Source organism: Somniosus microcephalus, chromosome 30 (genome assembly GCF_052327205.1).
Source record: "Somniosus microcephalus isolate GS21.2 chromosome 30, FLI_Smic_1.0, whole genome shotgun sequence".
Classification (NCBI taxonomy): Eukaryota; Metazoa; Chordata; class Chondrichthyes; order Squaliformes; family Somniosidae; genus Somniosus; species Somniosus microcephalus.
The window spans coordinates 37,685,124-37,710,110 of NC_141016.1; the positions used below are offsets into that span (position 1 = coordinate 37,685,124).

Consider the following 24,987-nt stretch of genomic DNA (forward strand, 5'->3'; position numbering starts at 1 on the left):
CTGGTAGACCAGTAGCCTTCTTCTCTCGTACATTGCAAGAACCAGAAGTTCGACATTCTTCAGTGGAAAAGGAGGCACAGGCGATTATCGAACCAGTCAAGTATTGGAGGCATTATCTCGCTGGCCAACATTTTACGCTCATTACTGACCAGTGATCTGTGGCCTTTATGTTCAACACTAAGCAGAGAGGCAAGATCAAAAATGATAAGATTTTAAGATGGCGAATAGAACTGTCAACATATGACTATGATATTCAGTACAGGCCTGGAGTATTTAATGAGCCATCGGATGCTTTGTCACGAGGAGTATGTGCTAGTCTAGGTACAGATAAGCTTCAAAGTCTCCACGACGCACTCTGCCACCCTGGGGTTACCAGAATGAACCACTTCATTAAGTCCCACAATCTACCCTACTCTATTGAGGAGGTCTGGACAATGACCAGAACCTGTCATGTTTGTGCTGAATGCAAACCCCGCTTCTATAAGCCATCCGAGCCAGCTCATCTTATTAAAGCAACTCGACCATTTGAGCGTTTGAGTCTCGATTTTAAAGGTCCCCTTCCATCGAGCGACCGTAATGTCTATTTTCTTAATATTATAGACGAGTACTCTCGGTTCCCTTTTATTATCCCCTGTCCGGATGTGACTAGTGCTGTTGTAATTAAATGCCTCTGCCAACTGTTTTCCTTGTTCGGCATGCCTAACTATATACATAGTGATAGGGGTTCTTCCTTTATGAGCGAAGAATTACGACAGTTTTTGCTATCGAAGGGGATTGCAATGAGTAGAACTACCAGCTATAACCCTCGTGGTAATGGGCAGGTCGAGAAAGAAAATGCGACAGTGTGGAAGGCTATCGTACTGTCTCTGAAGTCACGAGGCCTGCCGACCTCTCGCTGGCAGGATGTCCTGCCAGACGTGTTGCATTCCATAAGGTCTCTTTTGTGTACAGCGACAAATGCCACCCCTCATGAAAGGATGTTTAGTTTTCCAAGAAAAGCTACTAATGGAGTATCATTACCCACATGGTTGACGACCACGGGCCCTGTGTTGTTGCGCAGACATGTGAGAGGCCACAAGACTGATCCACTGGTGGAGGAAGTACAACTCCTCCATGCTAATCCCCAGTATGCGTATATTCAATATTCGGATGGGCGAGAGGATACGGTCTCTATTAAAGATCTTGCACCTGCTGGAGCTCGAAAAGAGTTCGACTCTGAGAGTAGAGTTTTCAATCGTGGTATTGGACCTTCAGAGACACAAACCCTCAGTGTGGAAAATACTGATGATTCTGGGAATTCGAATGAACCGGAGTTAGTACTCCGGGACGAGCCTCAGCAAGAGTTACGTCGTTCCCAAAGGATTATCAGACCACCTGACAGACTGAATCTATAGCAGGGGGTGAATGTGATGAAATTACTGTGTTCTGATATTTGTACTTGCACTTGTAATGTCTGGAATGTTCCACTAGGGGGTACCACTAATGCTCCTCCCTGGCCCCGCCCCGCTTCTGGTATGTTCTACCAAGGGCTCGGTCGATGATGGACTCTGTTAACTCTGCCATGATTCTTATTTAATAAAAGGCTTCAGTCTTAAGCTTTAACTTCAAATTCGGGCAGTTATTTGGCACATCAGGTACAGTACTGGTGGGTACATGTCTGCCACTGCATAACACTGGGGTACAGTACTGGGGCGTACAGGTCTGTCACTGTATAACACTGTGGTACAGTACAGGTGTGTACTGCTCTGTCACTGTACGACACTGCAGTACAGTACCGGTGGGTACAGGTCTGTCACTATAACACTGGGGTACTGTACTGGTGGGTACAGGTCTGTCACTGTATAAAACTGGGGTACAGTACTGGTGGATACAGGTCTGTCACTATAAATCTAGGGTGCAATAATGGTGTGTACAGGTCTGTCATTATAACACTGAGGTACAGTACTGGTGGGTACAGGTCTGTCACTATAACATTGGGGTACAGTACTGGTGGGTACAGGTCTGTCACTGTATAACACTGCTGTACAGTACTGGTGCGTGCGTACATGTCTGTCACTGTAAAACACTGGGGTACAGGCCTGTCTCTGTATAAACACCGGGGTACAGTACTGGTGGGTGCATGTCTGTCACTGCATAACACTGGGGTACAGTACTGGTGGGTACAGGTCTGTCACTTTATAACACTGGGGTACAGTACTGGTGGGCAGAGGTCTGTCACAGTATAACACTGGGGTACAGTACTGGTGGGGTAGAGGTCTGTCACTGTAACACTGGGGTACAGTACTGGTGGGTACAGGTCTGTCACTTTATAACACTGAGGTACAGTACTGGTGGGTACAAGTCTGTCACTGTAACACTGGGGTACAGTACTGGTGGGTACATGTCTGTCACTGTATAACACTGGGGTACAGTACTGGGGAGTACAGGTCTGTCACTGTATAATACTGGGGTACAGTACTGGTGGGTACAGGTCTGTCACTTTATAACACTGAGGTACAGTACTGGTGGGTACAAGTCTGTCACTGTAACACTGGGGTACAGCACTGGTGGGTACATGCCTGTCACTGTTTAACACTGGGCTACAGCAGTGGTGGGTACTGACATATCCCTGCATAAAACTGGGCTACAGTACTGGTGGGTACAGGTCTGTCACTGCATAACACTGGGGTACAGTACTGGGGGGTACAGGTCTGTCACTGCATAAAACTGGGGTAAAGTACTTGTCGGTAAAGGTAAGTCACTTTATAACACTGGTAGTACAGACCTGGTGGGTACAGGTCTGTCACTTTATAACACTGAGGTACAATACTGGTGGGTACATGTCTGGCACTGTATAATACTGGGGTACAGTGCTAATGGGTACAGGTCTGTGCTGTATAACACTGCGGTACAGTACTGGTGGGTCCAGGTCTGTCACTGTATAACACTGGGGTACAGTACTGTTGGGTACAGGTCTCTCACTGTATAACACTGGGGTACATTACTGGTGTGTACAGGTCTGTCACTGTATAAAACTGGGGTAAAATACTTGCCGGTAAAGTTCAGTCACTGTATAACACTGGTAGTACAGTCCTGCTGGGTACAGGTCTGTCACTTTATAACACTGAGGTACAGTACTGGTGGGTGTATCGATTTGTATGTGGGTTCAATGATGACACATTCATGAAAGAGAATGACTTTTTATCTAAAGTATGTTCAACTCAGTTAACAGCATTACAGGAGACACCATCTTAGAGATCCATCTAAAACGAAACCAAAACTAAACTGCTTGTCTCTCACATGCCCTCTGCTTGTCAGGCATAAATAATCAATCAGGCAAATATGCTGGTAAGGCATAAATAATCAAACAGGCAAATACCATCACTATTTGCTGATATCATTACATCTCCCTTTCTTAAAACAAAAGTATTTTACTTTTATCTAACAACATGTTTTCTTTGTATTACTCTGCATTTTAACTGTAACACTTAATGAACTTACATTATCATTATCATTATCAAGATTTTTTAACCTTGCTTTGTGGTTCACATGAAATATGTAAATACACTAGAACTTGAAGAAAGAATAAGATAACATTACTTCCTTCTATAACAAGAGTCCTTAAATTTGCTCAATGAGTCTCTCAGGAGGCGTCACGTGTCTTGAGGATTTTCTGATTGATTGTCTTTGAATCTGAGTTGTTGCCTCAGATGATGATTTCTCAGCTGTGTGATCAGGTTGTTCAACAGTATCAGTCTTTTGACCTGCTGTGTGATCAGGTTGTTCAACAGTATCAGTGTTTTGACTTGCTGTGGCTGGTCCCATGAGAAGATCTCGACGATTTCTTCGCAGAACAGCACCCTCATCTGTCTGAATGGTGTATGATCTTGGTTGGACTTCACTCAGGACAGTTCCCTTCTGAGTCCATATGTTTGTTTTGTCTTTGAACCTTACTTGGTCACCAGTGTGGAGTTCAGGTAGGTTTTGTGTTCCTCTGTCATAGTAGTACTTTTGCTTTTCTTTCTGTTGTTCTTTGAACTTCCTCACTTTCTCCCCCAATTTTGTTTTCAGGAGGTTCTCCGGGATGGGTAGGTTTGACCTTAGCAGACATCCCATAAGGAGTTGGGCTGGTGACATACCACACTCGAGCGGCATTGTGCGGTACACAAGGATGCTCTGGTAGAAGTCAGTTCCACTGTCTTTTGCCTTGTACATCAGTCTTTTCACTGTCTGGACCGATTTTTCCACTAGTCCATTGGACTGTGGAAAGTGAGGACTTGACGTTGTGTGGACAAAGTCCCACTCTTTGGCAAAGTGTCGGAAACTTGCATTGTAAAACTGGGGTCCGTTGTCTGTGAAGACCTCGCTTGCCACGCCATGTCTGGAGAATATGGCTTTCATACATGTTATCACAGCATCTGCAGTGGTGGTGTACAGTCTACACACCCCTGGATACAGGGAGTAATAGTCTGTGACTACAAGATAGTCCTTCCCTTGACATACGAATAGGTCAGCGCCTACCTTCTGGTAAGGTCTGTCTGGCGCTGGGTGTGGCTTTAGTGGTTCTACCGGATTGCTTGCTCGATATTTCAGGCATATTGTGCAGTTTGACACCTCATTTGTCACATCTTGGTTGATTCGTGGCCAGTACATCAACTCTCATGCTCTTTTCTTACACTTTTCGATTCCCAGATGTCCTCCATGGATCCTTTTTAGCATCTCTCTTCTCAGATTCTTTGGGATAACTATTTTACTTCCTTTGTCGATGATGTCTTCGATCACTGATAGTTCCGCCCTGCAGTTCCAGTACCCTGCCATGTCAGGTGAGCAGTCTTGCTTCATGTTGGGCCATCCATCCAAGATGCTTTTCCTCAGTCGTCTCATTGTTTCATCTTTGTTTGTCTCAGTCTTTATGAGCTCCATTTTTGCATCTGCTATGGGCAGTGCACTTGTGATCATGTCCACGTAGGCGTTCACTTTTTCATTCATTTTGGTGTTTGCGGGCTCACTTGGGTCAACAGCTCTGGACAACGTGTCTGCTGTATACATCAGCTTACCCGGTGTGTACGCAACATTCAGTGTATAGCGTTGCAGCCTGATCATCATTCTTTGTATTCTAAGCGGACAGCTATTTAGTGGCTTTTGGAACAATGCAATCAAGGGCTTATGGTCAGTCTCTACACTGATTGCTTGTCCTGCCACAAACTGGTGAAATCTTTCACAGGCGTATGTGATGCTGAGCAGCTCCCTTTCTATTTGAGCATATCGCGTCTCCGCGTCTGTCATTGAGCGCGATGCATATGCAATAGGTTGCCGGTAGTCATATTTTTGCAGAAGAACGGCACCGAGCCCACTCTGCGATGCATCTGATGATATCTTGATGGGTCTCGCTGGGCCATAAAACCTCAGAACTGGTTCCTCTGTGAGCAGTTTCTTTAGATCGCTCCATGACTTCTCATGCTCATGATTCCATTCCCATTCTATGTTCTTTTCAGTTAGTCTTCTCAGTGGCGCCATCTTTTCTGAGAGGTTGGATATGAATTTACCCATGTAGTTGATCATTCCATTAAACCTCTGCACGTCTTTTTTGCATTGTGGCTTTGGCATATTCTCAATGGCGGACACCTTTCTGGGATCTGGTCTGATGCCCTCACTGCTAAGGATATCTCCCACGAATGTCAGTTCTGTCACCCCGAGCTGGCATTTCTCTCTATTCAGCTTCAGGTTTATTTTCCTTGTTGCTTCCAGCACTTTTTTCAGTCTCTCGTCATGCTCAGTTCTCGTGGTTCCCCATACTATGATGCCATCCATTGATGTATCAACTCCCTCCAGGTGCTCATAGATCATATGGATAGTTTTGTGATGCACTTCAGGAACTGAGGCAATGCCAAATGGTAACCTTAGGAATCTGTATCTGCCAAATGGACTGTTGAACGTGCACAGTCTTGAACTTGCCTCGTCCAGTTTCATCTGCCAAAGTCCTGATGATGCATCTAACTTGCTGAAATACTTTGCATTTGCAAACTGTGACATGATTTCCTCATGTGTAGGAAGCTTGAAGTGCTCTCTCTTTATTGCTCTGTTTAGATCTCTTGGATCCAGGCAAATTCTGAGCTTTCCATTCTTTTTGTCCACAACGACGAGGGAACTCACCCACTCAGTTGGCTCATCTATCTTCTGAATCACGTTCAGGCTTTCCATCCTGTCCAACTCTGCCTTCAGTTGCTTTTGAAGAGCAAACGGAACTTTTCTGCATGGATGTATGACCGTTGGCATACTTTTATCTACTCTGATCGTGTTTTCTCCTGGAATGCAGCCTAGACCCTTAAATAGGTCGTTGTACTCTTTCATGAGTTCATCATAGATTGTCTCTCCTTCGCTTTCCACAACGAGGACTCTCTTTACCAGGTTCAGTCTCTCACAGGCTTTTAAACCTAGTATGGCTTGCACATCCTTTGGCACCACGATTAATGCTAGCGTGTGCTCTCTGTCCTTGTGTGTCACTTGACAATGCATCTTCCTTTCACTGGTATATTAGTACCTGAGTATCCTGTCACTTTCACTTTGATTCCATGTATCTTTGGTCTGGGTCTAATTTTCTTAAAATCAGTCTCTGATATCACATTAACTTGTGCTCCAGTATCCAATTTAAATGGAATATGTATGTCATTCACTTTTAGTGTCAACATCCAGTCTCTTTTTTCTTCTTTGTTTTCAGACACAACATCTACATAGAACTCCTCTATCTCGCTTTCATCTACTGCATGGACCTTGCTTTGTTGCGCTTGGTTCTTGCAGCAATGGGCATAATGGTTGTTTTTGTTGCAACTATTGCATGTTTTACCATATGCTGGACACTTTTTTGGTGGATGCTGTGTACCGCATTGACTACATGACTTTCGATTGCCCCTTTCATTTTTGTTCGCTGGCCACGCCTCTTTTTTCACATTGGCGCTCTTTTTGTTAAACGGTTTGTGTCCGTTCTTACTCACTGCATCCACGTTGCAGCTACTGTCACTGATCAGCTCCTTTGCCTGTGACTTCACAGCCTCTGTAGCCCTACACAGTGCTATGGCTTTTCCCAGGTCTAGATTTTGCTCTCTTAGCAGTCTTTCCCTTGGACCATTATCTGGAATACCACACACCAGTCTGTCTTTTATCAGCGAGTCTGTCAGTCCCCCAAATTCACACGTTTTGCTTCTGTTTCTCAGTTCAGTCACATACTAATCAATAGTCTCTCCCGTTTTCTGTACACATGTGAAAAATCTGTGCCTCTCAAACGTCACGTTATGTTTAGGTATGCAGTAGGCCTCAAACTGTTCCATTATTTTATCTAGCTTCATTTTGTCGCCATCAGCAGCGAATGTGAAGTTATTTTACACCTCCAGCGCTTCATCACCCACGACATGTAAGAACACTGACGCTTTCATTTTATCACTTTTCTCGTCAGCTCCGATTGCCGCTAAATACAACTCCAAACGTTGTTTAAACCTCCTCCAATTTTCAGCCACATTACCTGTCAACTGAAGCTTCGCCGGTGGGTGTAATCCTACCATTTTTTCACTTCGTTAGCTATTCTCCAATGGTAAGTAACGATGTTCTCTTTTGGCTTGCTAATATGTGGAGAGCTGATTTAACTTCAGATTTTTTCCTCTTCATCTCTTTCAATCACTTCTGACACCATGTATCGATTTGTATGTGGGTTCAATGACGACACATTCATGAAAGAGAATGACTTTTTATCTAAAGTATGTTCAACTCAGTTAACAGCATTACAGGAGACACCATCTTAGAGATCCATCTAAAACGAAACCAAAACTAAACTGCTTGTCTCTCACATGCCCTCTGCTGGTCAGGCATAAATAATCAATCAGGCAAATATGCTGGTACGGCATAAATAATCAAACAGGCAAATACCATCACTATTTGCTGATATCATTACAGTGGGTACAAGTCTGTCACTATAATACTGGGGTACAGTACTGGTGGGTAGATGTCTGTCACTGTTTAACACTGGGATACAGTACTGGTGGGTAAAAGTCTTTCACTTTATAACAATGGTGTACAGTACTAATGTGTACAGGTCTGTCACTGTATAACACTGGGGTACAGTACTGGTGGGTACATATCTGTCACTGTTTAACACTGGGATACAGTACTGGTGGGTACAGGTCTGTCACTATAACCCTGGGGTACAGTACTGGTGAGTACAGGTCTGTCACTGTATAACACTGGTGTACAGTACTGGTGGGTACATGTCTGTCACTGTATAACACTGGGGTACAGTACTGGTAGGTACAGCTCTGTCACTGAATAACACTGGTGTACAGTACTGGGGGGTACAGGTCTGTCATAGAGTCATAGAGTTTTACAGCACAGAAAGAGGCCCTTCGGCCCATCGTGTCTGCGCCGCCCATCCATCCCTGTCCAGTCTAATCCCATTTCCCAGCATTTGGTCCATAGCCTTGTATGCAATGGCATTCCAAGTGCTCATCCAAATGCTTCTTGAATGTTGTGAGGGTTCCTGCCTCTACCACCCTTTTGGGCATTGAGTTCCACATTCCAACCACCCTCTGGGTGAAAAAGTTCCTCCTCAAATCCCCTCTAAATCTCCTGCCCCTTACCCTGAATCTATGCCCCCTTGTTATTGACCCCCCTACTAAGGGGAAAAGTTCCTCTTTGTCTACCCTATCTATGCCCCTCATCATTTTGTATACCTCAATCAGGTCCCCCCTCAGCCTTCTTTGCTCCAAGGAAAACAACCCCAGCCTGTTTAGTCTTTCTTCATAGCTGAGGCGCTCCATCCCAGGTAACATCCTGGTGAATCTTCTCTGCACCCTCTCCAAAGCAGTCACATCCTTCCTATAGTGAGGCGACCAGAACTGCACACAGTACTCCAGCTGTGGCCTCACCAGCGTTTTGTACAGCTCCATCATAACCTCCCTGCTCTTATATTCTATGCCTCGGCTAATGAAGGCAAGTATCCCATATGCCTTTTTAACCACCTTATCTACCTGCTCCGCTGCCTTCAGGGATCTATGTACATGTACACCAAGGTCCCTCTGACCCTCTGTACTTCCTAGGGTCCTACCACTCATTGTGTATTCCGTTGCCTTATTTGTCCGTCCAAAATGTATCACCTCGCACTTTTCAGGGTTAAATTCCATTTGCCACTTTTCCGCCCATCTGACCAACCCGTTTATATCGTCCTGTAGCCTGAGGCTTTCCTCCTCGCAATTGACCACCCCACCAATTTTCGTGTCATCTGCGAACTTGCTGATCATACCTTTTACATTCTCATCCAAATCATTTATGTAGATCACAAACAACAAGGGACCCAGCACCGATCCCTGAGGTACCCCACTGGACACAGGCTTCCAGTCACAAAAGCAACCTTCGACCATCACCCTCTGCCTCCTGCCACTCAGCCAGTTTAGGATCCAACGCGCCAAGGCACCCTGGATCCCATGGGCTCTTACCTTCTTGACCAGTCTCCTATGCGGGACTTTGTCAAAGTCACTGTATAACACTGGGGTACAGTACTGGGGCACAGATCTGTCACTGTAAAACTGGGATACAGTATTGTTGAGTACAGGTGTGTCAGTGTATAACACTGGGGTACAGTATTGGTGGGTACACGTCCCCCAAAGCAGCAGATTTCACTTCCACTATCTGACCTGAGCAGCTCATTCTCCCGACTCACGAGGTTTCATTCCTTACAACAGCATTAATAAATCTCAATGTTCAGATTCACTTGTAATTTCTCAGCACTGAATCAAAGTGTCTTCGTTTAGTTTGAAATATTGGACTGTTTATTATTGCCAGCGATACTGTGTGTGACACATGCCTGTGACGGTGACCAATGTCTGATCTTCTCTATGGGAGGTCCTGCTGCTTGCCGGACCTTGGCCAGTTAATCCATTCTTTGTGTCTTGCCCTGGATAGAAAGGTGTGATTGGCTTCTTGGCCATCAATGCTCAATTTCTCGATCCATTTCCCAACCATAGTCACTTAGCAACGAGCTCGAGCAGCTAGGGATCAGGAATGGGAATTGTGACTGGTGAAGAAAGGAAGGAAAGAAGATAGAAAGAAAGAAACAGAGACAGAAAGTAAGAGAGAGAAAAAGAAAGAGAAAGAGACAGAGTGTAGGAATGGAGGTTCCTAGCTGAATAAAGTATTCAACTCGATGAATCAAATCAACAGGCTTTAATGAACAACGAAGTTAGCAGGGAAACTACAGGAGAAACGGTATACAGGTCTATACAGCTTGCAGGGCACTCGACGACTACTGGAAGATTCTGGAAGCTGACGTCATGACGTCATCACGTTCTTCGCGCCACTGGTGGTCACGTGAGCAGCGTCATGACGTCATCACGTGGAGTGCAGGAAAACACCATACAGTAATGTTAACAACACTGTAGTTAAAGGGATTATTAATAATTGTTCTGAGACCCTTGGTGGCTCTGCCACAAGAGAAAGGCAAAGAGAAAGAAAAAAAATTCCACAAACAGCAAAGTGATAAATGACCAGATAATCTGTTTTAGTGATCTTGATTTAGGGATAAATATTGCACCAGGAACTCCCCTGCTCTTCTTCAAAATAGTGCCATGGGATCTTTTACGTCCACTTGAGAGAGCAGATGGGACCTCGGTTTAACGTCTCCTCCAAAAGACGGAACCTCTGACTGTAGTGTATGTAACGTTCCACCTTTAAGAGAACTATTTTAAGGGTTGCACTACTTTATCTTGGCTACTGTATACTGTAATACCGGTGGTCACCACACCGGTATATAAGTGCTGTGTAAGGATTTATTGGGCAGTTCCGCCCTGACCTTCAACCAGTAAAGTCCTGTTAAAGTTTACTCTTGTGGTCTGTGTAGTAATTCGCAATATAACACACAGACTTAACAGTGGCGACGAGTTCGATCTTACCCTGCGGCAGAGATACATCCGAAGCAGTTAACGGGCGTCGAGAAGAGGCATCCGCCCTCGTCATTCTCCTGAGAGAAGACTCGAGTCTGCAGAGCAAGGAAGAAGGAAGAATTCTGACACGAAGCCTTCCATCAGCAACAGGCAGTGATCGTCCCTTCTATCACGGTGGTGGGTGAGCCGATCAGCGACGAAAAGCAAGTCGGCCACGTTGACTGTGAGTAGGGGAGAAAATTAAAAAAAAACGGAGGATATAAGGGCGGAGAACTCGACCACGGCCGGGGAAAGGAGCCGGACAGAAGTCGGGGCCAGAGGCGCTGAGACTGGGGCAGCGTAGGGCACGGCAGCCGCGGTGCAGGCAAACGCCGCCGGTGTGAGAGACCGGGCTACAAGCGGGAACGCAGCCGGTGTGAGAGACCGGACACAAGCGGGCTGGGAGACGCAACAGCGTCAAGAGACAGCTCGACCGCGACAGGGGAAAAAGGCCGGGCACCTACCGAGGTCGCGAGGCGCTGCGACCGGGATCGTAAGGCGCGGGAGGTAATAAAAAAAAAAGAAACCGCGGAGAACTCAGCCGCAGCCGGGAGAGGAAAGGACCGGACTGCGAGAGGGGCTGGGAGGCGCGATTGAAAACCGCTGAGGGAGAGACAGAGCCCGAGCGAGCGGGAGAGCGAGGGAGACCGAGTGAGCGAGGGAGAACGAGACCGTTCGAGCAAGGGAGAACGAGACCGAGCGAGCGAGGGAGAACGAGACCGAGCGAGCGAGGGAGACCGTGCGAGCGCGGGAAACCGCCATTTTCGGAGGCGGGGAAGAAGACAAGCGCGGGAAACCGCCATTTTTGAAAAAAAAATAAAAGTTAAAGAAAAATTTCGTTGCTGTTTCTCAAAAAGATTGCGAAGATGCCTAAGCGTGGTAACACCAACGATTTCGATCCCGAGGTGGAAGAGTGGGCCACGTATGTAGAACGCATAGAGATATATTGTAAGGCAAATGAAATATCAAATGATGATAAAGCACTAACCTTACTAAACTCAATGGGTGCGAAGACATACGGGCTATTGAAGCATCTTCTATCACCAGCTAAACCGGCGGATCAGACTTTCGCTAATATTGTTGCTGTCCTGAAGGATCATTTGAACCCCACACCGCTGATGTTGACGGAACGATTTAAATTTTATGCGAGAACGCAACTGAAAGAGGAAAGCAACGCGGAATACATGGTTGAACTGCGTAGGCTAGCGAAATACTGTCAGTTTGGGGAAAATCTGACAGAGGCACTGAGAGACAAGTTCGTGTGTGGGTTGTCGAAGGAAGGAACACAAAAGCGACTGCTCGAAGAGAATGATCTTACACTTGATAAGGCTGTCACTATTGCAGCATCGCATGAAGCCGCAGCGAGAGGCACTGCAGAAATGCAGCTGAAGACAGCGGTACTCAGCGTAGATCAAATGGCTTCGGGTACAACGAAATGTTATCGTTGTTGGGAGACAACACACGATCAGAACCAATGCTGGTTTAAAAACCAGGGCCTAGAAATTCAGTCGCGCCACTTTTGGGGCGCTAAAGTCGGGCGGGCGCTAAAGTTAGCGCCCGCCGGAAAGTGTAGGCCACTTCACCGAAATTCAGTAGATTTGTCCAAGGAGTTTGGGCGAGCGCTGAAACTGGCGTTGCACTCCTATCTTTAGGCGCTAAGCCGGCGGTGCGGACTGATAACGCCGAGGCCGGGCGCAGCACAGGTGCGGTCATGTTTTGATTGACAGCAGACACCCTGACGCCGGCCAGCTCTTAAAGGGGGTAGGGTCGACTTGGTCTGCTGCCACGCCCTGGATAGTGGAGCCCTGCAGCTAGGCCTGAACACTGCTGGTGGACCCAAATAGCGCCTGAAGCCATGCAGAAGGCCCGTGAACGAGCGCAGCGCTTCTCAGAGCATGCTTTGAGGGTGCTGCTTAAGGCTTTTGAAAAGAGAAGAGAGATCTTGTGCCCGGACAGTGGCAAGAAGGCTCCCAGGAGGCAGTACAGGAGAGCCTGGAGGGAAATCGCCCACAGGGTGTCATCCACCAGCGATGTCCCGAGGAGTGCGGGCCAATGCCGCAAGAAGTACAACGACTTCACTCGGATGGTCAAGGTGAGTACCCTTTCCAGTGTCCTCCTCATCCTTGCATGTGCACCTCACATTATGGGCAAAGGGACCTCAAAGGCCTAATGGCCAGCCCTCCTCCAGCAGCTATGGCACTGGCATGATCATCAATAGCACTTTCTGCACTTTACACACTGGCCAAGCTATTCGACCATGGGAGGCAGTGCACACAACAACAGGGCCCCACACTGGCCAAGCTATTCGACCATGGGAGGCAGTGCACACAACAACAGGGCAACACACTGGCCAAGCTATTCGACCATGGGAGGCAGTGCACACAACAACAGGGCAACACACTGTACTTAGAGGCCGTCCTTTCTCTTGCAGGCCAAGCTGGCGAAGGATATGAAGAGCCGGAATGTCACCGGGGGAGGCCGTGGCCAGTTCCAGGAGCTCAGCGACCTGGAGGAGCGCGTGGCTCGACTCATGCGTGGCCGGGTGGTTGGCCCCGCTGCTGTTGGAGATGCCGACCCTGTGCTGGGCCCCAATGGTAAGGACATGACCGTTTGGACCTCTTTCGTTCCCCTTGCGCTTCAGATCTACATCCTTTGCCACTGTCCGACCAATGCGCATAATGCCACCACTCATGCCTCCCTCGCTGACGCCCTGTCCTCACTCTAAAGCTACTCTTGTGCCTTCCTGCTTTCAGCTGGTGAGGAGGCGGTCCATGAAGCTGAGTGTGCCAGTCCCTTGGAAGAGGAGGACGTCGAGGGCCAAGAGGAAGGCGGCACATCGGGGGAACCCTCATCCGCGCCAGGGGATGGCAATGGAGGGGACACGTCTTGCCTGGAGGAGAGCCAGGGGGAAGTGTTGCAGGGGGGTGCAGCTCCTGGGCCCAGTGGCGTCCAGGCACGCGGGAAGGGTCGGGCAGCACGGCGGCCTTCACCCCAGAGGGGGGAAGTGTTGCAGGGGGGCGCAGCTCCTGGGCCCAGTGGCGTCCAGGCATGTGGGAAGGGTCGGGCAGCACGGCGGCCTTCACCCTAGAGGGGGGAAGTGTTGCAGGGGGGCGCAGCTCCTGGGCCCAGTGGCGTTCAGGCACGCGGGAAGGGTCGGGCAGCTCGGCGGCATTCTCCCCAGATGGAGAGTCCGCCCTCCAGTCCGGAGACAGTCCTCGCCCAGGAGGTGCGCCTCCTTGATGAAATGTCCGCGGCCTCCGAGCGGCGCCACAACGAGTTCATGGGGGTTGTGGGACAGTTGCCTCAGGCCATTGAGTCCCTGGCTCATAGTGTGGCCGCTTTCGGGGACTCACAGGCCAGGGGTGTGGAACAACTCGCGGCAGCACAGGCCAGGGGTGTGGAACAACTCGTTGCAGCACAGGCCAGGGGTGTCGACCAACTCGCGGCAGCACAGGCCAGGGGTGTGGAACAACTCGTTGCAGCACAGGCCAGGGGTGTCGACCAACTCGCGGCAGCACAGGACGCGAATCGTGAGTTCATGAGTGGTGCCGTGCAGACACTGGCTGATCTGATGCGGGCACAGAACAGGGCAGTTCGGGCACTCACTTCTGCCACACTCGCTGTGACACGGAAGCATCGACAGAGCACCCGCCGCCCTGCTGCAGCACAGCGGTCTGGCCTCCACCAGATTGCTGCGCTTGCTGCAGTGCCAGCCCGGCCGAGTGCCTGTGTCTCTGGCGACCAGCGAGCGCCTGGCATCAGCCAGCTTGCCCCCATTGCTGCAGCCGCCACTGCCACTCCCCCAGCCAAGGTGCGACGAGCTGCTGCAGAGACTGATGCTGCCCAGCCACAGCTGCAGCAGTCAGCAGCCGGCCCCTCCAGGGCCGGACCTCGTCTAGGCCGACCCCCAAGGGCATCTGCCGATACGCTTGGTGCCCCTCAGGAGCCTTCCCCCAGCCTTCCAACACCCACAGGGCCCAGGTTGAGGCGGAGCAACAGGTCGGGCAGGGGCCGGAGAAGCCTGCACAAGGACTCGCCCTCTCGGCACACCAAGTAGAGGGTGTGGCCAACTGTTTTTTTTATATGGGGGTGTTTGTGTTCTGGAGGGGGGGGGCTTATTTTGGAAAGGCCGAAGATGAAGGCCAATTGGATTGACAAGTTTTGTTATTCCTCCCCAGGTTGTGGGAGTGAGATATGTTTTTCACTGTTTTTTGGGGGTCTTGTCTGTTTTTCTGTTTCATGTGGGAATGGCCCTGAGTTTGTTAAATAAAGCTTTTTATTTATTCAGCTTGTCCAGGTGTCATGTTTCAAGTGGTTGTTGCGTTAACCGGCTGAGGGCTTGCGGAGCGGCTGCATTCAGGTGCGTTCATTGCCACAAGCCATTCCCTGACAGGGGGCCTAGAAGTGTCATTCAATAAGCCGCTGGCAGACGGCCCTTGGACCTTGTGGCTCCCTTCTGGGCTGGTACTCCTCATCCTCCTCCTCCTCCTCCTCATGGTCCTCGTGCTCGTCCTCCTGAGGTCGTGGCCCAACGTGAGGTGGCAGTGCCTGAGTCCTGCGGATAGCCAGGTTGTGCAGCATGCAGCAAATGACGATGAACTGGGAGGCTCTATCCGGCGAATACTGTAGAGATCCGCCGGATCGATCCAGGCAGCGGAGCCGTTGCTTCAGGACGCCAATCATTTGCTCTATGATGTTCCTTGTGGCTTGATGGCTTTCGTTGTATGCCTCCTTCGCAGGGGTCCTGGGCGCGCGGAGCGGGGCCATGAGCCATGTACACAAAGGGTAGCCCTTGTCCCCAATAAGCCATCCCCTTGGTGGAGGCTGTGCCTCGAACATGTCAGCCACGGTAGTCTGGCGCAGGATAAATGCATCGTGGCTGCTTCCTGGAAAGCGGGCATTGACAGCTAGGATGCGCTGCCTGTGGTCACACACCAGCTGTACATTAAGGGAATGGTAGCCCTTCCGGTTGCGGTAATCCTCGGCATTGTCGATAGGTGCCCGCATAGCCACATGCGTGCAGTCAATGGCGCCCTGCACCATGGGGAAGTTGGCGATCCTGGCAAATCTGACTGCATGCTGCTCCTGCCTCTCTAGGGTCATGGGGAAGGAGATGAATTGTTGTCTCCTTGCGAAAAGGGCATCGGTGACCTGCCGGATGCAGCGATGCATGGCAAACTGGGAGATGTTCGCTATGTCCCCAGCAGCGGCTTGGAAGGAGCTGCTTGCATAAAAGTTCAGAGCCACCGTGACCTTCACTTCCACCGACAGAGAGGTCCTGCACATCAGCTGTGGATGCAGATCTCTGTGAAGCAGCTGGCAGATCTCTGCAACCACCTCCCTTCTGAAGCGCAGCCTCTTAACACAATGCACGGCAGTCATGGTGAGATAGGACACCTGCTGCCGGTATTCCCTGAGTGGGTAAGGCCTACGTTGCCGATGCCTGATGGCCCCTCTGTGTCTAGGCATGGCTGGCACTCTCACACAGCATCTGCGAGCCCTTCGCACATAATGCTGGAACTGAGGGTTGGAACCCCATGCAGCCCCCATAATGAACTTGCAAACAGTGAAATCACAAAGAGTCAAATTTCCAAGCTCTGGCCAGAAGCCAAAAATACCTCTCCTATGTTGTCCCAAATCAGTAAGGTCTGTTCCTTGGTCTGTGTCCAGAAATCCAAAGCACTAAAGTCATTGCAGCAAAATGGCTGGCCTTTATAGTTCAGTGAAAGTGCCCTTTAATTAGCGCTCCCCGAGGCCCGCAGGGCCTCTGCTGCGTTCCACTTCACAGTTCTTAACAGCGCCACGCCTACATTGGGCGGGCGCCACTGAATTTCTGGGTTGGGGCGCACAAACAGCGTTGCACGACGAAATGACGTCATAAGCTGCGCGCGCAGCTGAGCGGGCGCTAACACTTTGCGCCGGCGCTAAATGTCAACTGAAGTTGGGGCGAGGCGCAGATCGCGCTGCGCCCGGGCGCTAAGCGCCTAGCGCTGGAAATCTACCCCTCTTATGGCATTAACGGCTGGCGAACGCAACTGAATTTCTAGGCCCAGGAATGTAGAAAATGTGGCAAGCTTGGTCACATAGCTAAAGTATGCCAGTCAGGAAAGAAGGTCAGCAACAAAAAGTCACCACAGAAAAAGTACAGAAAGGTACATAAGGTGGCTGTGAAGAGTTTGGATGAACAGAATTCGGACTCAGACTCCAACAGCAAGGAACTGGGTAGTCTGAAAATTCACACTGTGAGTAAGGAAACTGACCGACAAACTATCTGGGTCACACTGCAGATTGCGGAAGTCCAAGTGAAGATGGAATTGGACACCGGACCGGCGTTGACGGTCATGAATAAGCAAGATTACAAAACGTTATTCAAACATATTCCCCTACGGGACATGAAGATAGTATTGCAGACGTACACGGGGCAAAAAGTATACCCCATCGGAAAGATAAAAGTCAAGGTGAGACACAAGGGCAAAGAACACCAAGGAATGGACATATATGTACTACCCGAGGGAGGTCCACCACTTCTGGGACGGGAGTGGATCAGGAAAATAAATATGGACTGGCACTCCCTAAACGCAATAACGGTAGACTCCGGGAAGAAAGATGTCAAACCTGAACGATTGTCCAGAATATTGGATGAGGCTAAAGAGGTATTCCAACAGGGACTGGGAATACTGAGAGGAATTAAGGCGAAAATCAAGATTGCAGAACATGCAAACCCAAAATTTTTCAAAGCCAGATCGGTACCTTACGCGATACGACCTGCTGTGGAGGCTGAACTGGAAGAGCTTGAACGTTCAGGGGTACTGTCTAAGGTGGACTGGAGTGAGTGGGCCACGCCCATTGTTCCTGTCATGAAGCCTTCATCGAGTAACAAGCCAGGGGAACCGGGAAAGGTCCGCATCTGCGGAGACTTCAAGATCACAGTTAATCCGGTGCTTCACACGGTACAATATCCGCTTCCGCGGATTGAGGATATCTTTGCTTCATTGTCTGGCGGGAAACACTTCACCAAGATAGATCTGGCGCAAGCGTACTTACAGATGGAAGTTGAGGAAGAGTCGCGCCAGTATCTCACAATCAACACGCACAGAGGCTTGTATCGATATAATAGACTGGTTTTTGGAGTGGCTTCGGCTCCAGCAATTTGGCAGAGGGCCATGGAACAGGTCTTACAGGGAATTCCAAGCACTCAGTGTTACTTGGACGATATCCTAATTACAGGAGAGGATGAGGAGGAACACCTCGCAAATTTGAAACTGGTGCTCACCAGGTTGAAGGAATATGGCCTTCGAGTTAATCGCCAGAAATGTGAGTTCTTCCAGAAACGGATCTCGTACTGTGGTCATGTCATTGACCAAGAGGGGCTGCACAAGTCACCTGACAAGATCGAAGCTGTCGTGAAGGCCCCCGCTCCGGAAAATGTATCCCAGTTGAGGTCGTTTCTGGGGTTGATTAACTATTACCATAAGTTTCTGCCAAATCTATCCACGGTGCTGCACCCGCTGAATGCTCTGTTGCGGAAAGAAGTACCATGGAAGTGGAGCGAGGACTGTAAGAAGGCCTTTCGCAAAAGCAAGGCATTGATCACCTCTGAGGAAGTGTTGGCTCACTTCAACCCAACGCTACCTCTTCGTCTCGCTTGTGATGCTTCCCCTTATGGTATTGGAGCAGTACTCTCACACAAGTTGCCAAATGGCTCGGAAAGGCCAGTCGCATTTGCATCCAGATCATTGACCTCCGCTGAGCGCAACTATGCTCAGATAGATAGGGAGGCTCTCAGCCTTGTGTGGGGAGTGAAGAAATTCAATCATTACCTGCAGGGCAAGAAGTTTACACTGCTGACAGACCACCAGCCGTTGGTATCCATATTCAACCCTAACAAGGCCGTTTCCACTATGACAGCGCAAAGGCTACAAAGGTGGTCCATTTTCCTAGGGGCACACCAATATGACATCGAATACAAAGGGTCCAAACAGCATGGGAATGCTGACGGGTTATCGCGCCTACCGTTGCCAACGGTAGAAGAGGCGCCTACAGTGGACCCAGTGGAGATGTTCCACTCAACCATAGTGGAATGTCTACCAGTAACCAATTCTACGATCGAAAAGGAAACAAGAAATGACCCGACTCTCTCACGAGTCTACGATTTAACGGTGAAGGGATAGCCAGCACATGGCGAACCAATGTTGCCAGCATTTTCGCAAAGAAGAGAACAGCTGTCAGTGTGCCGAGGAACTTTGATGTGTGGATCCAGAGTGGTGATTCCACCCAAACTCCAGCATAAAGTGCTAAAGGAGCTTCACGAGGGGCATCTAGGTGGAGTGAAAATGAAGAACCTCGCCAGAGCGTTTGTGTGGTGGCCAGGTATCGATGGAGACATCGAAGAAATGACCAAGAGCTGTCTGGGATGCCAGAAGGTCCAAAACGCCCCACCACAAGCTCCTCTGCATCCATGGGAGTGGCCCTCATCTCCATGGCAAAGGGTACATATCGACTTTGCTGGTCCATTTATGGACTCAATGTTTTTAATCGCGGTGGATGCACACTCCAAGTGGCCGGAGGTAATAAAGATGTCCTCCACCACCACGGAAAAAACCATCACAGTATTAAGGACCATATTTGCCAGGAATGGGCTGCCGGAACAGATCTGTTCTGATAATGGACCGCAATTTGTGTCCGAAGAATTCAGGAAGTTCTTAAAAAGCAATGGGGTTAAGCACTACCCATACCATCCCGCTACCAATGGATTAGCTGAAAGGTTTGTCCAGACCTTCAAGAAGGCCATAAAGGCCATGGGTAATGAAGACATAAATCTACAACATAAGGTAGATAACTTCTTGTTGGCGTACAGGAATGCAACACATGCGGTCACAAACCAAAATCCCGCCATGATGTTTTTCAATAGAAGACTAAGATGCCGGCTGGATTTGATCAAGCCAAACGTCAGAAGGGACGTAGAGAACCGGCAATTTCAAGGCATGAATGAAAGGCCAACTAGAACCTTCCAGATAGGTCAACAAGTTTTGGCCCGGGAATACCGTACCGAGAAATGGCAGCCTGGAACTATTTGCACACGGCTAGGACCGCTGATGTATACCGTGGACATTGGTGAAAGCATAATAAGGCGCCATGTTGACCAGATCATAGAGTCATCCGAAAAGGGACAACCTACTCCACAACTCTATACGCCTAATGATGAAGCAGAGACACCCATAGTATCTACCTCCGATCCGGTGATACTGGAATCAGATGAACCCGACACTGGCATTCAAGCCGAATCGACCTTGCCAAAAGAACCTACTACACCACCGAAAACTACTACACCACCGAGGCGTTATCCGGACCGAGTCAGGAAGCCTCCAGAGAGACTGAATCTGTGAACTGTTTTTACATGAAGTTGTGTATATATGTTATGATGTTATATTTAATGGGAATATATACTGTTAACCTAAAAAGGGAGGATTGTAGTGTATGTAACGTTCCACCTTTAAGAGAACTATTTTAAGGGTTGCACTACTTTATCTTGGCTACTGTATACTGTAATACCGTGTAAGGATTTATTGGGCAGTTCCACCCTGACCTTCAACCAGTAAAGTCCTGTTAAAGTTTTCTCTTGTGGTCTGTGTAGTAATTCGCAATATAACACACAGTCTTAACACTGACCGTGCAGCGTTCCCTCAGTACTGGCACCTGGAGTATCTGCCTGGATTATGGACTCAAGTCTTTGGAGTGGGACTGCTAACCCACAACGGTCTGATTCTGAGGCGACAGTGTTACCCACTGAGCCAAGGCTGACACAGTTTTATTCCAATTAGAAACCTGCAGCTAAACAGGTGTAAACTCGAGGAAATAATCTCGATAGGGCACCAACACACTCCACGGCACTTCTCAGATTTCACTGAGCAAGGACAAGTCCCTTGTATCAGCTCCCATTCCCTGCATCAGTCCTATCCCTTGTATCAGATCCCATTCTCTGTATCAGATACAGCGTTGTATCCATCCCCAATCCCTGGAGGAGGGGGAGGAAGTGGAGGAGGAGAAAGTGGAGGAGAAGTGGAGGTGGAGGAAGTGGAGGAGGAGGAGAAAGTGAAGGAGGAGGAAGAGTATTAAGAAGAGGAAGTGGAGGAGTAGTAAGAGGAGGAGGAGGAAGTGCAACAAGAAGTGGAGGCAGTGGAGGAACAGGGAGAGGAAGGGTGGCTGCAATGTGGACAGCCCATTTCTGCCCGGACTCTGCGTGATCAGATTATTCACTCATCCAGTACCTGAATTGAGGTAACAGATATGTGGAGGGGCGAGGCCATAGAGCGATTTAAACACAAGGATGAGAATTTTAAAATTACCCACAATCTCAAGGCAGGAATAGAAAGAGTTAGACGGTCAGAACAGACCCTTCCAAGTTGGGGCATGAAGACCCTTAAAGTGGGGAATAGCACCGGCCACAATGCCGGTGAACTCTTTGTTTTACACACTGTCCCTTCAGGCTGTTCCAGGGCAGGAATGAGCTGGGTCCCACCCAGTGACCCCAATCTCCCAAGACAAGTGTCCCATTGCACCAGTGTAACTTTAATCTCTTGTACAATAACCAGCCCATGCTCTGGGTGAGTGAGGTAATCAGTACAGTAGTAAATTATTGTGATCTGATTTGAAGGGAGTTTGTTAATGATTACCCTAAACCACCTTGGCAAGAACACAAGGAAGTAATGGATTCTGGATGCTGGAGGCGGTGAACATTCTCACCTATATATTTACCGACTGCGAGACACAGTCTGTAGAGCTGTGAGGAGAAGAGGTTTGTGACACTGGTCTGCAGGAAGAACACCAAAAGTCAAAGCAAAGATGAAGTTGTTCCCTAGCATTTTCATCATTTCTGCTCTCATTACTGAAGGTGAGACTTTTTATTAAATGGGTCACTTATTAATCTCTTTCAGCCTGATTATGTCAATAGAACTGTTCGCTAGTGGTACCATATAAATATTTACAGCAAATAATGCTTGATTCCCATATGGGGTGTGTGTTACTGCAACGGCCGATGTGCCCTTGAAATACGGGTGATTTATTAACAGTAAATTCTAGGGATGTGGGCATCGCTGGCAAGGCCGGCATTTATTGCCCATCCCTAGTTGCCCCTTGAGAAGGTGGTGGTGAGCCGCCTTCTTGAACCGCTGCAGTCCGTGTGGTGAAGGTGCTCCCACAGTGCTGTTAGGGAGGGAGTTCTAGGATTTTGACCCAGCAACGATGAAGGAACGGCGATATATTTCCAAGTCAGGGTGGTGTGTGACTTGGAGGGGCCGTCTTTTGATGATACATTAAACCGAGGCCCCAGCTGCCCCCTCGGCTGGATGTAATGGTTCAAAAGCCACTGTTCAAAGAAGAGGAAAGTTTGATTTCCCAGTGTCCCGGCCAATATTTATCCCTCAACTAACGTCACCTATCTGGCCATTTATCTCATTTCCCTTTGTGGGACTCTGCTGTAGGCAAAGGCGGGTATATGGCGTTAGGTGACAGATCAGCCATGATCTCATTGAATGGCAGGACAGGCTCAAGGGGCTAAAGGGCCTCCTCTTGTTCCTATGTTCCTAAACTGACTATCGCCTTTCATACCAACATTAGAACAGAAGAAATAGGATCAGGAGTCGGCCATTTGGCCCCTCGAGCCTGCTCCGCCATTCAATAAAATCATGGCTGATCTTCTACATCACCTCCACTTTCCTATCTATCTCCATATCCCTTGGTTCCCTTAATATTCAAAAATCTATCAATCTCTGTCCTGAATAAATTCAACGACTGAGGCTCCACAACCCTCTGGGGTAGAGAATTCCAAAGATTCACCACCCTCTGTGTGAATAAATTTCTCCTCATCTCAGTCCTAAATGGCCGACCCCTTATCCTGAGACTGTGACCCCTGGTTCTAGACTCCCCAGCCAGGGGGAACATCCTCCCTGTATCTACCCTGTCAAGCCCTGCAAGAATGTTGTATGATTCAATGAGATCACCTTTCATTCTTCTAAACTCTAGAGAATATAGGCCTAGTCTACTCAATCTGTCCTCATAGGACAATCCGCCCATCCCAGGAACCAAATCAGTCTGGTGAACCTTCGTTGCTCTCCCTCTTTGACAAGTATATCCTTCTTTAAGTAAGGAGGCCAAAACTGTACACAATACTCCAGGTGTGGGCTCACCAGGGCCCTATATAATTGCAGTAAGACATCTTTACTCTTATACTCAAATCCTCTTGTAATAAAGGCCAACATACCATTAGCTTTCCTAATTGCTTGCTGTACCTGCATGTTAACTTTCAGTTAACCGCGCAGGCCACCGACCAGGACACGGCGGTGCTGCGGTGGCAGGGCACTGCGTGGAAAGTGGACACATTAATGAGCCGGCAGTGTTGGACGTCGATGGCGCAGAAAAAATCGGCCCCCAGGATGGCCTGTGAGACCTTGGCTGTAATAAAGTCGCAGACAAAACGTTTACCGTCCGTTTCCCGAACGTACGCATGGCCGCGCCATTTACTGCCATGAGGGAAGGCCCTTGGCTGCCGGATAGTAGGTCCAGCTTTGAAGCTGGGAGGATGCTGTGCCGCCTGTGTCGCACAGGAACCGGCGGCCCGTAACGGAATCCGTAACCTAAATGAGTTTGCCCGCTGAGCCCGCCGCCATAGCTAACTTGCTGTGCTTGTTGGACCTTGTCATCCGTCCGGGAGGACGCGGGCTTGTTGGAGTTTTTTGTTGTTGTTTTCTTGAGGGAATCTGTAAGGAGGCCGACAGCATCGAGCTTTGGCGCCAAAACGGGCGTGGTACGCGCACCATCCTGCTGGGGGCGGGCTGGTTTTCTCTCGCGTGGGGGAAAAGCGCCTCGCGGCTGCACAACATTGCTGAGTAACAGTAAATATCTTGTCTGCCTCTGCAGCGAGTTCAGCACCGTCTGTGATGGCAGTGTTGGCCAATGCCGCCTGAACCGGTTCGGGTAGCTGGCAGAGGAAAAGCTCACGGAATAAAAAACATTGGGGTTCCGCGCCCAACAGCGTGAGCATTTGACTCATCAGCTCTGACGGTTTTGAGTCCCCGAGGCCGGGCATGGAAATAAGCTTGCGTGCCCGCTCCGACTTATTAAGATCAAATACCTGTAGCAAACGGGCTTTAAGCGCTTCGTACTTGCCCTCCTTCGGTGGGCTGCCAAGGATGCTGACGACCCGCGAGGCCGTGGCACTGTCGAGAGCGGCAACCACATAATAATAACGGGTCGAATCCGTTGTGACCTCCCGGAGAGCGAACTGTGCTTCTGCCTGGAAAAACCATGCTGCTGGCTGCTGTTCCCAGAACTGCGGCAGTTTAAGGGCGACGGCGTTCGTGTTCATCCTCGAGGAAAGTTGTCCGACGAGATCGGGGTCACCAATGTAGGAACGGAGGTTCCTAGCTGAATAAAGTATTCGACTCGATGAATCAAATCAACAGGTTTTAATGAACAACGAAGTTAGCAGGGAAACTACAGGAGAAACGGTACACAGGTCTATACAGCTTGCGGGGCACTCGACGACTACTGGAAGATTCTGGAAGCTGACGTCATGACGTCATCACGTTCTTCGCGCCACTGGTGGTCACGTGAGCAGCGTCATGATGTCATCACGTGGAGTGCAGGAAAACACCATACAGTAATTTTAACAGGCAGTTTAAAGGTTCAGTCCGTGGTTGCACTACGCTGTAGTTAAAGGGATTATTAATAATTGTTCTGAGACCCTTGGTGGCTCTGCCACAAGAGAAAGACAAAGAGAAAGAAAAAAAATCCCACAAACAGCAAAGTGATAAATGACCAGATAATCTGTTTTAGTGATCTTGATTTAGGGATAAATATTGCACCAGGAACTCCCCTGCTCTTCTTCAAAATAGTGCCATGGGATCTTTTACGTCCACTTGAGAGAGCAGATGGGACCTCGGTTTAACGTCTCCTCCAAAAGACGGAAACTCTGACCGTGCAGCGTTCCCTCAGTACTGGCACCTGGAGTATCTGCCTGGATTATGGACTCAAGTCTTTGGAGTGGGAC

At 49.0% G+C, this 24,987-nt stretch overlaps 1 protein-coding gene across 1 annotated transcript in view; it reads left to right on the plus strand.

Moving 5' to 3' along the window:
- Positions 1–21,728: 21,728 nt before the first annotated feature.
- The window catches only part of LOC147098152 (urokinase plasminogen activator surface receptor-like), a 69,128-nt gene continuing 65,869 nt past the window's right edge, over positions 21,729–24,987 (plus strand). Inside the window, exon 1 of the mRNA XM_085971345.1 lies at positions 21,729–21,831. Within this exon, the coding sequence (XP_085827471.1) occupies positions 21,783–21,831 (49 nt within the window). The 5' untranslated portion in view covers positions 21,729–21,782. The remainder of the gene's footprint in view (positions 21,832–24,987) is intronic.